General features: G+C 38.0%; 2 protein-coding genes across 4 annotated transcripts in view; both read right to left on the bottom strand.

Annotated features, from left to right (window-relative positions):
• Pip5k1b (phosphatidylinositol-4-phosphate 5-kinase type 1 beta) overlaps positions 1–14,528 on the bottom strand; it is a 411,290-nt gene that overhangs the window by 214,555 nt on the left and 182,207 nt on the right. The gene's annotated exons all lie outside the window — the stretch shown is intronic.
• Fam122a (family with sequence similarity 122A) lies at positions 7–4,758 on the bottom strand. Its single transcript, XM_010605870.3, has one exon. It carries the CDS (start codon positions 4,754–4,756, stop codon positions 3,767–3,769), a length of 990 nt encoding a protein of 329 aa, XP_010604172.1. The 5' UTR covers positions 4,757–4,758; the 3' UTR covers positions 7–3,766.

Raw genomic sequence — 14,528 nt, 5'->3', positions numbered from 1 at the left:
AAAAAAAAAAAAAAAAAAAAAAAAAGTTCCATTCCTCCTTTCTAAGGCCAACACGTTTTTCTATTCTCTGATGTTACCCAGGAATTGGAGGTTACAACACCTTCCTCAGCTCACTGTCTGGCAACCAATTCTTACCGTCTAGCTCATTTGAATGTTCATACTAAACACACCTACAGGGAAAAAAAAAAGTTCTCTGTTTGATTTCCTTCCTAAGTTTTGATTCTTAACCCATTTTACGGCCAAGTATCTCATGTGATCTCTTACTGTAGCTATATACTGGTAGTGGGCTGAACTAATATGAATCGCTAGAAGGCAACCTGATATAGGTTACTCTTAATTACAATCTTTTAAGTACACTTAAAGTTCTGGCAGACTTAGATATAGTGACTGTTAATTATTTCTTCCATTTACACTATGTTTTTAATGGACATAAGAATGAAAAATATACCACAGAATTTTATTATATATGACAAACTGTACTTTAAATGTTATGGACTTTTTTGCACAAAGTTTATAGTTTAGCAATATTGATATCATAAAAAGGTTTCTGAGGGACAATTTTACATGAGCTGAGCAGTGATTAAAGTAATGAACAATACTATGATAATGCAAATTGTATGAACTCTTAGAGACAACTAATTTAAAATTTACCATCTATATAAAAGAATAGCATACAGAAATAAAGTTTTTCATGCTTTCAGGGAAAGGGATCTCATAAAATTGGAGAGAACATGATGTATTTAAGAAGCAAACTAGGCAGTGAAGTTGGAGCACAGAAAACAAGAGGAGGAAGAGGTGAGGGCCAGATTCCTCAGGGCCTCCTAGGCCAGGATTTATACTTTATAGTATATGCATAAGAAAAACAGGAAGCAAATAAAAAGCTGTAAGCCAGGAGACAGATCACTTCTGCAATTTTAAGAGGATAACTCTAGATGCTTTAGAGAGAACAGGTACTTGAACAAAGTGAGTGTGTTAGGCAAAGGTGGGAGTTAGAAGCCTGAAGAGGAAATGATCGATAGCCTGGATATCAGTTGGCAGTAGAAATAAAAAGAAGATTCTAGAAGATGAAATCAATAAGATTTGGTGAGGGATTAGATATGGTAAGAGATGTCAATGACATGTTGGCTTCCTGCATTTATATACATATATACACATAATGCAGAACACATCTTGTACAATATATATCAAATTGTCAACAAAAGTTACCTAAGAGAAAGGATGAATTTTTACATAATAAAAGGTAGATTTTTAAAAACCATGTATATAGGCGTCTATATTGCTTAAATATTTTAGTAGGTATGCATTGTTTTCATAATAGTTAACTTCACATGCAATAAAAAGAAAAAAAGCATTTGCTTGACTGAAAGGTAGGAATGTCATTTTAGGAAGAAGGAATAACCTATCGAAAAACATAGATACATGGCATATTTAAAGAATACCTACTACAGGACACATTCAAAGAATAACAAGTAGTCCAGGGTTTGTTAAGTAAGATCAAAGAATGGGAATTCACATGGAGATGAGAGGCCCGACATCATTCTAGAATATGGTCAAATACATATCATGAAGGTCTTTATAGCCCAGGGGAAACACACACAGACACACAAATCAGTCCCTCAACTATAGGAAATGTGGAAGCACGTATGTTTTCAAGTAGGTGAATTGGAAAAAAAATCAAATTTATATTTTAGAAAGATCACTCCAGAGCCAGTGTGAAGAATGGCCCAAAAGAGAGGCAGGAAACAGGAAGATCATCTAGGTAAGAATTTAAACTAAAACAACAACAGAAATGGATTTGAGATTCATTATAGAAACAGATGATAGGATTTGATGGTTAAGATAGCTGTGACACATACAGAAAATGTAAACTCACATATGCTTGCATGGTTTCTAGTTTAGGAAACAAGACAGTGATGGCATCACTAGCTATTACAAGAAATTAAGTGTGGAGATAATAATTTGTTTAGAAGGTGATTAGTTTAAAGTACCTGTGGTTAAAGGAGGTCAAGATGCCCAAAAGGAAACTGGATATATAGGTCTGAATTGAGAAACACTGTCAGGACTGAAGCACATGAACACTATCACCCAGAAAAGAAAATTGTAAATGTATGGACACAATCTTACCCTTGATGTCACTGAAACTTGAGGCAACTGTAAGAGCTGACCAGTTCCATTTATTCTCATAGTTGTAAAAATTCCACATAACTGTTAAAGTCTCGGTAGGCAATAACTTTAAGAAGTAAGTTGGGGTTTTGGTCTTGCTCTTTTAAATTTTTTTTACCCCCTCCCTTTTTGTCTGCTTGCCCTAACTATCTAAGATAGATAAGACGTAAGAAAGTATAATATAAAGTCATTTGCTAGTCTTATTATTTTGTCTTACTTGTAAGAGACAAAGGAAAAAGCATTAAACAATTCTACCTTTAACAAACATAAGTAAAATAATGATTTACCTATGTGACTCTCCACTGCTTTTCTCTTGCAAATCATCAGTCCTTAATTAACCAACATCCCCAAGGATATCAACTCCAGCTGTAGCTTTAACCACAGAGGTTAAACAACTCACAGACCTGTTGTTGCTCAGTCAGAAACCCAAGTCACACTGTACCTTTGTCTAACTGATGGTGCCCTAGTTTGGTGGGAGGTGGAAAGAAAAGACCTATTGGCAAGGAAACAGCTGCTTCCTTCCTGAGCAAGAGAAAACCAAGCAGGTGACAAATGGGCAGAGCAGAAAAGCAGCCCAAAATTGCTCTGGTTCACTGGCAGGAATTTTTGAGAACTGAGGCACGACTGGGTAGGTTAAGGTATATCTGTGACTGAAAGAGTACTGTCTGCCTGAGTGCTTTGCTTAAATTCAATAGAGCTTCCCACACAACTACATTTGAAAAACTTTTAAATCTGAAATGGTACAAAGAGCCTTGCCTCAGCCTATACACAGTGAGCTCAGACTGCAAGGCACTGTCCCATTGCACTTTAGGATTATACCCTAAGAGAATGCACTTTCTGGTTAAAAATATTTTTAAAAAGAAAATTTCACTTTCTGTATAGCAGAATTATTAAAGTTTCATTAGAAAACATTTTTTCTTAAATATGCTTACTTCTATACACTGAATTTAAAAGACCTGTTGCAAACTTTTATAATTTGTTCTTTTATCATTTCCCCTCCCATCCACTTTTGTACCCAGAAAATTAAAAATCCAAGAATTCCTGGGTAGACAACCACTGGACTGATATAACATTTTTTTATATATAAAAGCTGTTTTTATATATAAAAGCTGTTAATAGCTAAGTTATTTTTCTTAAATGGAAATTAGAAATCGCTGAAAATAACATTAAAATTAGTGTGGCCATGAAATATGAAATTGTAAAACATCAGTTTACTATACTGATTAATTCAACATTTATATTTTCATCAGAACTTAATAATCCTATAAATAAATAGAGCTCTCAATTATTTAAAAAAATCAAGGGATAACATATGTATTTAGACATATTAGCAGCGTAAAATGTATGCTTCAACACACTTATTGGAAGAAGTCTGAAAATATTACTACACTGAAATCAAGGGCATCTGCAGGAACCTGACATAGAAGTTCTCTAGAGTAACATTTCAGGAAATTCCAAAAAAAGGACAGGGATCAAATAGGAAATAGTCTCAAATTAATCGATAAAGTTCAGTGCTTGCTCCAACTTGCTTTTTTTTTTGTCTTTCCCTTGCAAGCAAACAAACAAACAAACAAACAAAAAAAACAGTTTCAGGATGGTTGAATCACTTAGATGAAAGTTCATCTACTGGAATAAAGGGAGAGGCCGCTTGGGCAGGTGACACAGGAGAGTCGGTGGTAGTGCTGCCTTTCGCTGGTGAGTTACAAGAAGATCCCGCCCTGCTGCTGTTTCCATCAAGGGTATCCGAAGATACACACACACCGGGGTCTGACAGCTGTACAACGTCAGAAGAAAGCATGTTGGTGATGCCCTGGAAAAATCTCTTTGGCTGATACTCAGTTTCCATTTCACATTTTCTTTTCAACGGTCCAAGAACACTTGGTCTAATGCAATTGATGGGACTCTGGCTTCGCCGAGTGGTAAATCGAGTAGTTGGGCTGGGAATAGGGCTCGGAGGCAATCCATTGCTACTCACAAAACTTTGCAAGGATGGTGAAAAACACTGCTTTCCAATTCCCCGGGTGGGTGACGGTGCTGGTGACACCGGAATGAAATCGATGCGCTTTGGGGAGGCGGACTTCTCCACATCGTTGTCACTCAGACTGAAACTTTCCTCCCAGGAGTGGCTTATCTGCATTGCGGTCTGCACCTCGCGCTCGTGGACCGTCTCTCGGTTGATCAAGTCCATGCCCTCCTCTTGTTTGATCTGGTGCAAGCGGCTGCTGTGCATGCGGACCGGGGAGGCCGGTAGCAGGAGGCCGTGGCGGCTCGGGAACGTTGTGCTGTTCCGCCTAGCGCTCGGCGCCTCGGCCTGGAACACCGGCGAAGTGTCACTGAGGCCGTGGATGAGGGGGGCGCTGTTAGACCTCCTGAGGCCCCCGCCGCCGCCACTGCCGCCGCCCTCCGCCGGGCTCCCGCCTGTACCCGGAGGCAGTTCCAGATCCAGCTCCATCTTCTCCTGAGCCATGTCGGGGATAGGGAGGCGGGGGCGGTGCTCAGTCAGGGCTCTAAGGCTCCCATTCCCCGCAGTCCAGGGCCTCCGCCGCTGTCGCTGCCTCCCAGAATCTGTCAGCGAGCTCGCCCCTCTGCGCATGCGTAGCTATTCGCGCAGGCGCCCTAACATAAGGCGCCTGCTTAATGCGCAACAGCGGCGACGTAGCCGTGGTGGGTGGGGCGATTAGTGGTTGGGTCGCGCGGGTTGTGCTTTTTTTTTTTCTGCAAATAGCGATCGAACCCTAGTTCGCGTCAACGCCCATTGATAAGGTTATCGTTAAGGTTAGGTGTGTATACTGAAATGTAAACTCAGGAAGAGAGGTCCTTGATGATGTGGGGCTGTGTGACGTGGAGTAGGACTTTGCCTAATCAGGGAGGGCCTCCCTGAGGAAGGGACAGTCTCCTGAAACCCGACTAACTAGGCAACCCGACAGGTCGGTAGAATTTTCCCGGGAAGCCGGAAGCTAGGGCTACCGAACTAGTTGGAAGGCGGGAACCGGCAGGGTATAGGAGTGTGGCCAGGTGAGAACGAGGCCTTGGCGTGAGGAGAGCAGGGGCACTGGTCTTAGGAACAATAGTTTTCAAACATAGGTAAAGTAGGGATTGAAAAATTCGCTGGCTGAAGTCTGTAGAATAGATTATTGAGAGAGTAGAATTTACACACAAAAGGACAAAGAGGATGATAATTTACACTAAGGTGGTAGTGGGAGAGGAGATGGAGAGAATAGTAAATTTGAGAATTACGTATTCGGTTGGGGAAAAGATGCTTGTGATGTTATTACTATTTTATTTGCAGCTCTTTCCAACACAAGCATGTGTTTAATAATGTTCTGTATGGGGGATTAAATGAAAGGAAAGCCAGTAGGTTCTCGCATCTTAAAAATAAGACATAAGTAATTAATGTAAAATTTTGATCTCAATAAAGTAGATTTTTTACGTATTCAAAGTTTTTTCCTACATACCTACTACGTGGCAGTCACTATTCTAGGAAATGGGCCCTATTATGAGGGCATTTAATTTCTGTAGGGAGTGATTAGTGGTTAGGAACCCATGGCAACAGTACAGATGAAAGACTATGGACTAGAGTTGTAGTGGTGCTGGTGAGAAGGAGATGGACTAGATATATTTTGGAAGTGGAATTAATAGTTTTTGCAGATTGATCAAATATAGATGGTGACTAAATAGGTAATTCAAGGACTCAGATTTTTAACTAAAAACTGGGTAGATGCTAGTATCATTTATTGAGGACAGAAAAGGAGCACACTTAGAGGTGTGGAAATTAAGAGTTCTATTTCAGTAGGATTGAGTTAAAGGTAGCTATTCAATGTGTGGCTACATAAAGTAAAAGTCCAGTGATGTTTGCTCAGCCCCTTTTTTGAAGCGAAGGAATTAAAGTCCTAAGAAGATAAATGACATACTCAACATTACACAGCTAGGTTATAGTGGGAACCAATGGGAGAGTCTAATAAGTCTCTCGTTTTTCTAGTCTTTCCACAATATCTGCTTTTATTTGAAGTCCTTATAAACTGGGTTTTGAAGATAAAATATCCATGTCTACAATAATAGAAACTGATTTAACTAATTTCCAAGACGCTACTGATAGTGCTTCACATGCAGTATCTCATAAGATTGTCCCATTTTTGCATGGGAAATAGGCACAGAGATTGAAATCCACAGGATGACCGCAAGTGGCAGGACCTGGGCTCTCTGGCTTCAGAGTGTCAGAATGATGCCTCCTCTAAGAAGAAAACTATTTCAGGATTCAAAGAAATCACTTCCAGATAGTGGTTTTGTATTTAAGACAGGATTTAAAGATAGGATTTTAACAGAGATGGCATTTTATTTAAAAATGGCAAACAGTTATAAAATATTTTGGCTGGTACATCATGGAAAAGACTAAGTGATGACAAAAATGTTGGAGTTAAGAGTATGGAGATCTGAATGTCAGGCAGAAGTCTGTATTTAACAAGGGGGCAATAGAGAGCTTTTGCACATTCGGACAAGAGGAATGATACAATGAGAGATATACTTTAGGATCTGACAAATATATCAAGGATGGAGTAAAAAATAAGGTGAAGTGAACCAACATTTCTCGGGGCCTGCTCACTGCCAGGCCCTTGAGATACTTAAAAGTCCCATTTATTTACTCAATATTGCAATCTTATAAATTAGACACATATAAATTAGATACTTACATTGTTGTAGAGGGAAAATTGAGATTTCAAAATTTCACAAGGATTAGAGAAGGATAATTTGATGGCTAATAGGGCTTGAAGCCAAAATGGAGAATCACAGAAGGAGGAGATATATTCAAAGGCAGAAAGGCAACAACAGAAACTGCATGCAGAGGTAGAGGGAAAAGTCATAAATAAATGAAGTTCAATGTGGGTGGCTGAAAGAATGGTACAACATTAAATAAAAACAGAAAGGAGGAAGTGTCCAAAAATCCATTAAGCATTAAATATAGAATTTATTTTATACTATCCATACCATATTGTTACTTTATATATCATTAAATTATTACTAAAGTTGCTCAAATGTGCCAGCTGTCATTCTTGCACATTTGGATAACATTATTATAGTTAGTAAAGCAAAATGGTAGTAATAAGTCCATGAACTAATACACCTATGTGCCATTTAATTTCTGTCTAAACACCAGAGAACTTAGCTGGTTTCTCTGTTTACATCCTTGTTCCTACAGGCAGTTCTCTCCCCAATGGTCAAGAGAATCCTTTTTTTTTTAAATAGTAAATTATTACTTCTCTATTCAAAATTGTTTAGTAGATTCCCACCTCAAGAAAAAGCAGAGGTCATGGCAATGGCCTACAGACCACTCTGATCCAGGTCCTTCCAGCTATTTCCCCTTCCACAACCTTCCTGCCAACTAAAAGGGCCTCTGTACTGCCCTTCAGCCCACGAGGAAATTTCCCACCTACATGCCTCTTCATCCAGAGGGTATCTATGCGGCTCCATACATGAGGTCCCTGCACAGTTGTCATTACTGAGAGGCTCTCCCTGACTTTCCCTTATGAAAAGCGCCAGCAATACTAATACGAAGCCTATCTTCCCATCCTTCTTACCCTACATTTATTTTCCCCCAACGTACCCTGCAATTTATTGCTATTTCTTTCTATCTCATCTCTACTTCCATGTTTCTTACCCCTTACACTCCCACTGAGCTTTGTCTTTAGTTATATGAACAGTACATAGTACAAGGCTTGCCATGGAGTATTCAGTAAATGTTAGTTGAATCACTGTGCAAGTAAGTGATAGTGAATGAATGAATGAATGTAGGACCATTCAAAAGAAAGGACAACTATTATTTGAAATTTATTATTTGAAAATCTAGCATAACAGGCTATTTTAGATCAATTATAGGGACTTCTTACTTTGACAATTCTTTTTCTTATATCAGGAATATTATTTTAGTTACACTGCTCTACAGCCCATGGAAGGAGGTTATTTGAAAGAATCACTTTGCAAACTATGAAACTGAAGTGCCAAGTTTCCATTCATTTTCAAACATATGCTGACACACATTTGATAGAATTAAAATATTCAGTTCTGGGGATTTTAAGCAGTGTTTAATATACTGAGTTACTGCTTCCTCTCAAAGGATTCAAGGACAAAATTTTTTAAATGTCAGACATAAAATACAATTCAATCTGTTGCAAATGAGTTACGCCAGAGGTAGGATCCAAGGGGCCTTCCCTGAGTCAACTTAGTTTCACTCAATTAAATACTACACTTACTTGAGATTCATGCTTACTCCTACACCAAAAAACCAGACATCAAGAGTTAAACTTTATTGTGATTAAATATTAGATTTTTAAAAACTACTAATGGATAGTTTCTTTTTAATTCCTATGTGCAGTTTATTTTTCTTCTTCTTCTTTTTTGGTACCAGAGATCGAATTCAGGACCTTTTACTTGCAAGGCAGGCAGCAGAACCACTGAACTAAATAGCAGTTTATTTTATTATCTATCTAATTTTGCTTTTCAATGTACTTATACTTTGGGTTTCTCATATAAAGGAAACCATGTGACATTCAAGTTTATGTGTCTGATTTATTTCACACTATTATGGTCTTAAGGTGCATTCATTTTCCTGCAAATGACTCATTTTTCTTTAAGGCAAAACGGTACTCTAACACCTTTTCTTTGTCTATTCATCTGTTGATGGACATATAGGCCACCTGCAGCTATTTTGAATTGTACTGCAATAAACATGGGTATCCATGCATCACTGAAATAAGATGTCTTTAACTCTTTGAGAAAATACCAAGAAAGGGAACGGCTGGTCGAACTGAATTTCTAGTTTTAGTTTTCTGAGGAGTCTTCATACTGATTTCCTAATAGTTGTACTAATTTACATTCTCACCAACAATGTAGAAGGCTTCTATTTTCCCCACAGCCTTGCCAGCATTTGTTCTTATTTGATTTCTTGATGATAGTCATTCTTCTGAAATAAGATAGAATCTAAGTGTTGTTTGAATTTGCATTTCTCTAATGGCCAGAGATATTGAATACTTTTTCATGTATTTATTGGCCATCTGTAATTGTTGTGAGAAGTTAGTTGCCCATGTTTTGATTAGGTCTTTTATTTTGGGGGAGGGGTTCTAATTTTTTTTTTAGTTACTTATATGGTCTAGATATTAACCCTCTGTCCAAGGTATAGCTAGCAAAAATTTTTTCTCATTCTGTAGGTTATCTCTTTACTCTGTTGTTTCCTTTGCTGTACAGAAGCTTTTTGACTTGATATAATCTCCTATGGGCAATTTTTAAGCTATTAAACCTTCAAGCATTATGACAAGGCAGATTTCTATTTATGAATCTATACTGAATAAATATGAAATAAACACATGGATGTTTATGAATGTAATCTGAGATGAGTAGCAAATATCTCAACATATTAACTAGTATCACTAATGTTAAGTGAAAATATTGCAGAAGAAAACCATACATAAAAGCACAGGATCTTAGGCGGTGTTAACTGGTACAACCATTTAGGAAAAGCATTTGGCAGTAGCTGTCAAAAAAAATATATGTATATGTTATGACTAAGCAAATACACTCAAAAGAATTGAGTGCTCATGTCTACTGAACAGTTGAATAAGTAAGTTATGTGAAGTACTTTACACAACAATATGGGTAAGTTATAACATAGGATGAAAGAAATCAAACACAAAAGACTACATACTCTTAATTCCATTTTATGATGTATAAGAACAGCAAAAACCAGTCTTTGGAAGTAGAAGTAAAGAACAATGGTTATGCTTGGTACAGACCAGGCAGGATACAAGAAAACATTCCATATTCTGATCTTTGCGCTGATTATACAGGCTTATGCATATACTAAAAATTAAATTAAAGATATATACTATATAAATATTAAATATACATATGTATGTATTACTATGTATTGCATTAGAGCTCAGAATGTTATCAACGTGGTGAAAAACAGCCAGGAACTTGGAATGTAAATAGAGAAGGGAAAAACAGGATAAAATGTACTTCAAATGGAACAAAGATACTCTGTACAAACACTAACCACAAGTCTAAACTGGAATGCTGAGCTTCCAAATCTCTTTGACACACTGCAGTATCAATAGAAGAGTAGCTTGCCCTCCTAAACAGCAGAAAGGAGACAAACACACCCCCTAATTCCATTTCCTGGGGCTCTAAGGACCAACCCCAACAGCCTCTGCTAAAGGGAAGACTTGCCTAAGGCAAGTTAGAGATCCCCAGGAGAAAAACTAGCTGGTCTCAGCCCTATCCCCACTATATCTCAAAGCTAGTTACATCTAAGAGGTCATGTTGAAGGAAATTAGGCCCATCTTTTTGTCTTTTAGTTTCTCAATTCAATCTTTGTGTATTCTGTGCAACTAGAGTGAGGCTGGTGCCTTTTCTGTGGTATCTTCACAGCATAATTCATGAAATGGAAGAGAATTAAACTAGCATCCAAAGATTCAGTCAAACCTGTTAGCACATATGTGAAGAAGAATTTTAAGGACACAATTCTAGCCACAAAGAACTTATTTTATTATCATGATGAAAGGGAATTAATAGATGATTTCAGAAACATATCCATTCTATATTACTGAAGGCCCACTAAGTGCAGACTCTCCATGGTATTTACCTTGCAGTTACTGAATTCAAGCTTTCAAATATTAACCTAATGGCAAGAATTAGAAAATCCAGACAGAAGTTTACCAACTAACCCCTCTTAACTTTCACTTTTAGTAGCAGTTAAAAGTCAGCACACCATTGTCATGGAGCCACATTCTTCACACAGAGGAAGTCAGCAGGTAGAAAGGCAAGTTTACAGGCTTGGCTCTCAGCAAAGTTCACACAAAAATAAAGGTGAATTTAGTTACCTTGTTCAATTTTTTCAGGAAGAAATATCAGGGAAGATATTAAATTAAAATATTTAAACAACCAACTATCTAGTCCCCAGTTGCAATTCCCTTAACTTTTTGAGAATAGAAAACTGAGCTGATATTTCCTTGTTCCTCACTGGTTGAAAATATTACAGGCAACATTCATCTTTCAGTGGCTTCTCTTTGGCACTGAACTCCTCCTTCAAGGCCATAATCCAGAATTATGCCTGGTATCACTCTTCATCACTATATGTTTCTCTCTCCCTGTCTTCTATTTTTCCCTTGCAGGATTATCTGTATGTCAAGAAGGAAGAAAATATATGATGGCATTCATATAATGCATACAGTTAACTTTAAAACATGCAAAGGCTGAAAATGTAGTTGCATTTATTATATACCTAGGCTTTCCACCTGGGAGGGTGCTATAGTTTGGATCTGGAATGTGCCCAAAGCTCTTTGTCTTACAGGCTTGGTCACCAGCCTGTGGCACAAAAAAGAAACAATGGAGCTTTGGGAGACCTAAGTCACTGAAGGTGTACACTTGAAGGGAATATCGGAAAACTGGTCTTTGACTTTGTTACTCTTTGTTTCCTGGCCACCATGAGGTGAACAAGGCTTCTCTGCTATTACTGTGCCGCCACATCTCAAAGCCATTGCTCTGGGGGCCACCTAACCATGGACTGAAACCTCTAAAATTATGAGCCAACATGAATATTTCCTCTTTTTAAGTTCAATACCTCAAGTGTTTTGTTACAGAAATGGAAAGCTGACTTACACTGTGGGTGTTTGGAAATTTCCTAAAGGATCTCAACGTATTAGTACATTTACTGTACCAAACCTGGAGTCAGACTATTATACTTCCAGCACTATGGCCCTGGGCAAGTGTGTCAATTTATTTAGGCTTCATTTTTCTCGTTTACAAAACAGAGGAACAGCCTCTGTACCATAAGGATCAAATAACTAGATTCCATAACATGCCTTGCAAACAGAAAAGGCTCTGCACAGGTTTCTTGCTATTAACATACTCAGTGCCATAATGACCAAGGTATTCTACCCTAGTTTTTGTTTTTTTAACCACCCAAAGATTCCTTTGTTTTCTCACTTTAAGTTTAATTCTGTGGAAGGAGACTCTTCTTCATCTTCCTCCCTAAATCTGTAGTAATTTTAGAGCCATACATATTCTCTGGCCAAAGAAATATTAATTGAAAGGCCATAGTATAATCAGATTGAGAGTTTCGGAAAAGGAAACGTGGGTACACCACATTTCTCAGATCTCTGCTTTCTGAGTGTGTGGGGAGGAGAACAGACGTATGCCATGGGGCAGAGAGGCCATGGATGACTACAAATGTGGTTGGACAAGGAATACTATTCCCCGCAGCCAGCCATTTGTTAATGCTCCACAGCAGCTGCTCCCTTCCCTGGTGGAGCTGAACTTATCAACTGGGGCTAATCTCAGAGCTTTCTTCTTTTTTATTCATTTAAAAGCCTGTTTTAAATTACTGCTGCCACGTTACTGTCCTTGTTGGCATATAATAAACTGCACAGGGATGCATACATCCGGCTGTGTCTCACAAACGAGCTGAACTCAGCCTCTCTCTGACAAAATATGAAACATAATGGGAAGAAGCTGGAAAATGACTCAGGTTTCAATAGTAACTGTTCTCTAACGTGTGCCTTTCTTCCAGACAGCTGACAGTGAGGAGCAGTCAAATGTTCCAAAGAAATCCGAAGCTGATGTCCCAAGCCTAAATTATCGTAAGCAACATTCTTTAGGCAGTTTTTTTTTTTTTTTTTGCCTCTAGAGGATGATGTCACATAGCCAAGAGTTACCTTAAAATCCAACAAGGTATATCACTGAGAAAGGGAGCAGATCACAATTTGTTCTTCTTTCTTGTCAGACAGCTTTACTTTAAGCTAAATATGATGTCAATGCAATAAAGAGAAAAAATGTACTAAGGGGGTAATCTTAGTTACTTTTCTCCTTGCTGAGACAAAATATCCAACACCCACAAGTTAAAGGAGGAAAGGTTTATTCTGGCTCAGTTTGTAGAAGTTTCATTTCATAGGTGACTGGCTCCAGGGCAAGGAAGCTTGGCAGAAGGGCATACAGAGGAGAAACAGTCCATGGCAAGATGGGTAGGAAACAGCAAGCTGCAAGCCTTCCTTTTCTTTTTATCCCATCCAGGTTATGAGCTCTTTGGGTGGCACCGCCCACACCACTTCCCATTATCAATACCTAGACCTGTGCTAAACCCATCAGTGGACTAATCAGTACCACACACCTTAACCCCAGTATCATACCCTTTATCCATATTCATATATCTCATATCCAACCATTTCCAAAAAGTCCTGCCTATGACCACATGAGATTTTGGGGGGACATCTAGATACAAGCCAAAAAAGAGGGCTCAATTCTCCATATTAACTAATTTAAAAATAAAGCTGAATATAAGTGCAATACAATATCCACCTGACTTTTTAACTTGCAGCTCAATTTTTTAATAGGAAATGTTACCAACCATGGACCTTAGCTGTCTGAATTGCCCACTTATTTAGAAGTAGTATATATTTTTTAGGTTTTTTGTTTTGTTTTTTGTTTTTTGGGAAAGGGTCTCACTATGTAGTTGAGACTGACCTGGAACTCATTATTTAGACCAGGTTGGTCTCGAACTCACAGCGATCCTCCTGCCTCAGCCTCCCGAGTGCTGGGATTACAGGCGTGCACCACTGCGCCCGGCCTAGTATATATTTTTTAAACTTTTCTTGGTAAGTGGCTAGTGGTAAGAGAAATATGGATGAAACAAAAGACAAATTCACTGGGATGAAAAGCCCTCATGTAGATAGAAAAGGTGGAACTGAGGACATAAGTAATCGATTATAAATATTTATTTAAAGCCTATAAAATAACCTTTAGCTTTAGCATAGCCAATGCTGGGGAAATTACATTACTTTTTTCATAAATTATAGCTAGTAAATTACATAGCTCGTACTCTCAGAATACTGCTTATGTCTAAAATTTTCATCTTCCATCAGCAAAGTGAAGAGGAAATGCTAATGATGCCACTACTTCTAGAACACCTAGTCCTTCTGGCTGTCATACATAGAATACAACAGTGTAAACAATGGGGAAAACCATATGGCTTTTCTTAATTTGCCTTTGGAAAATGTAAAATATAAAGTCTCAATTTACCTTAATTATATGTTAAAAATAAAAAAGGAAAGAAAGCAGATTTCCTTGGTCTAAAAAGCTGTACACATGCTGAAGAGTTTGAAAGGAAGAATGCACTGAGGAAGAGACAGACAATGGCCAATTCCATACAAAGACAACCCTTCAACCTTCTATTTTAATTTTAAAAATTGTTTTTCAATAAAGAAAATAGAAGAAATGATGATGGTCTTTGTTGTTGTTGTTTTTTAAATCTAACTGTTTTCTTAGGCTAAATTTCCAGAGGCAAAATTGCTACATCAGAGAATATGTACTTCAAGGCTTCT

Source organism: Fukomys damarensis, unplaced genomic scaffold, assembly GCF_012274545.1.
Source record: "Fukomys damarensis isolate Sample0158 unplaced genomic scaffold, DMR_v1.0_HiC HiC_scaffold_31, whole genome shotgun sequence".
Lineage (NCBI taxonomy): Eukaryota > Metazoa > Chordata > Mammalia > Rodentia > Bathyergidae > Fukomys > Fukomys damarensis.
The sequence above is the reverse complement of the archived record's forward strand: the minus strand, read 5'-3'. Positions and strand labels throughout refer to the sequence as shown.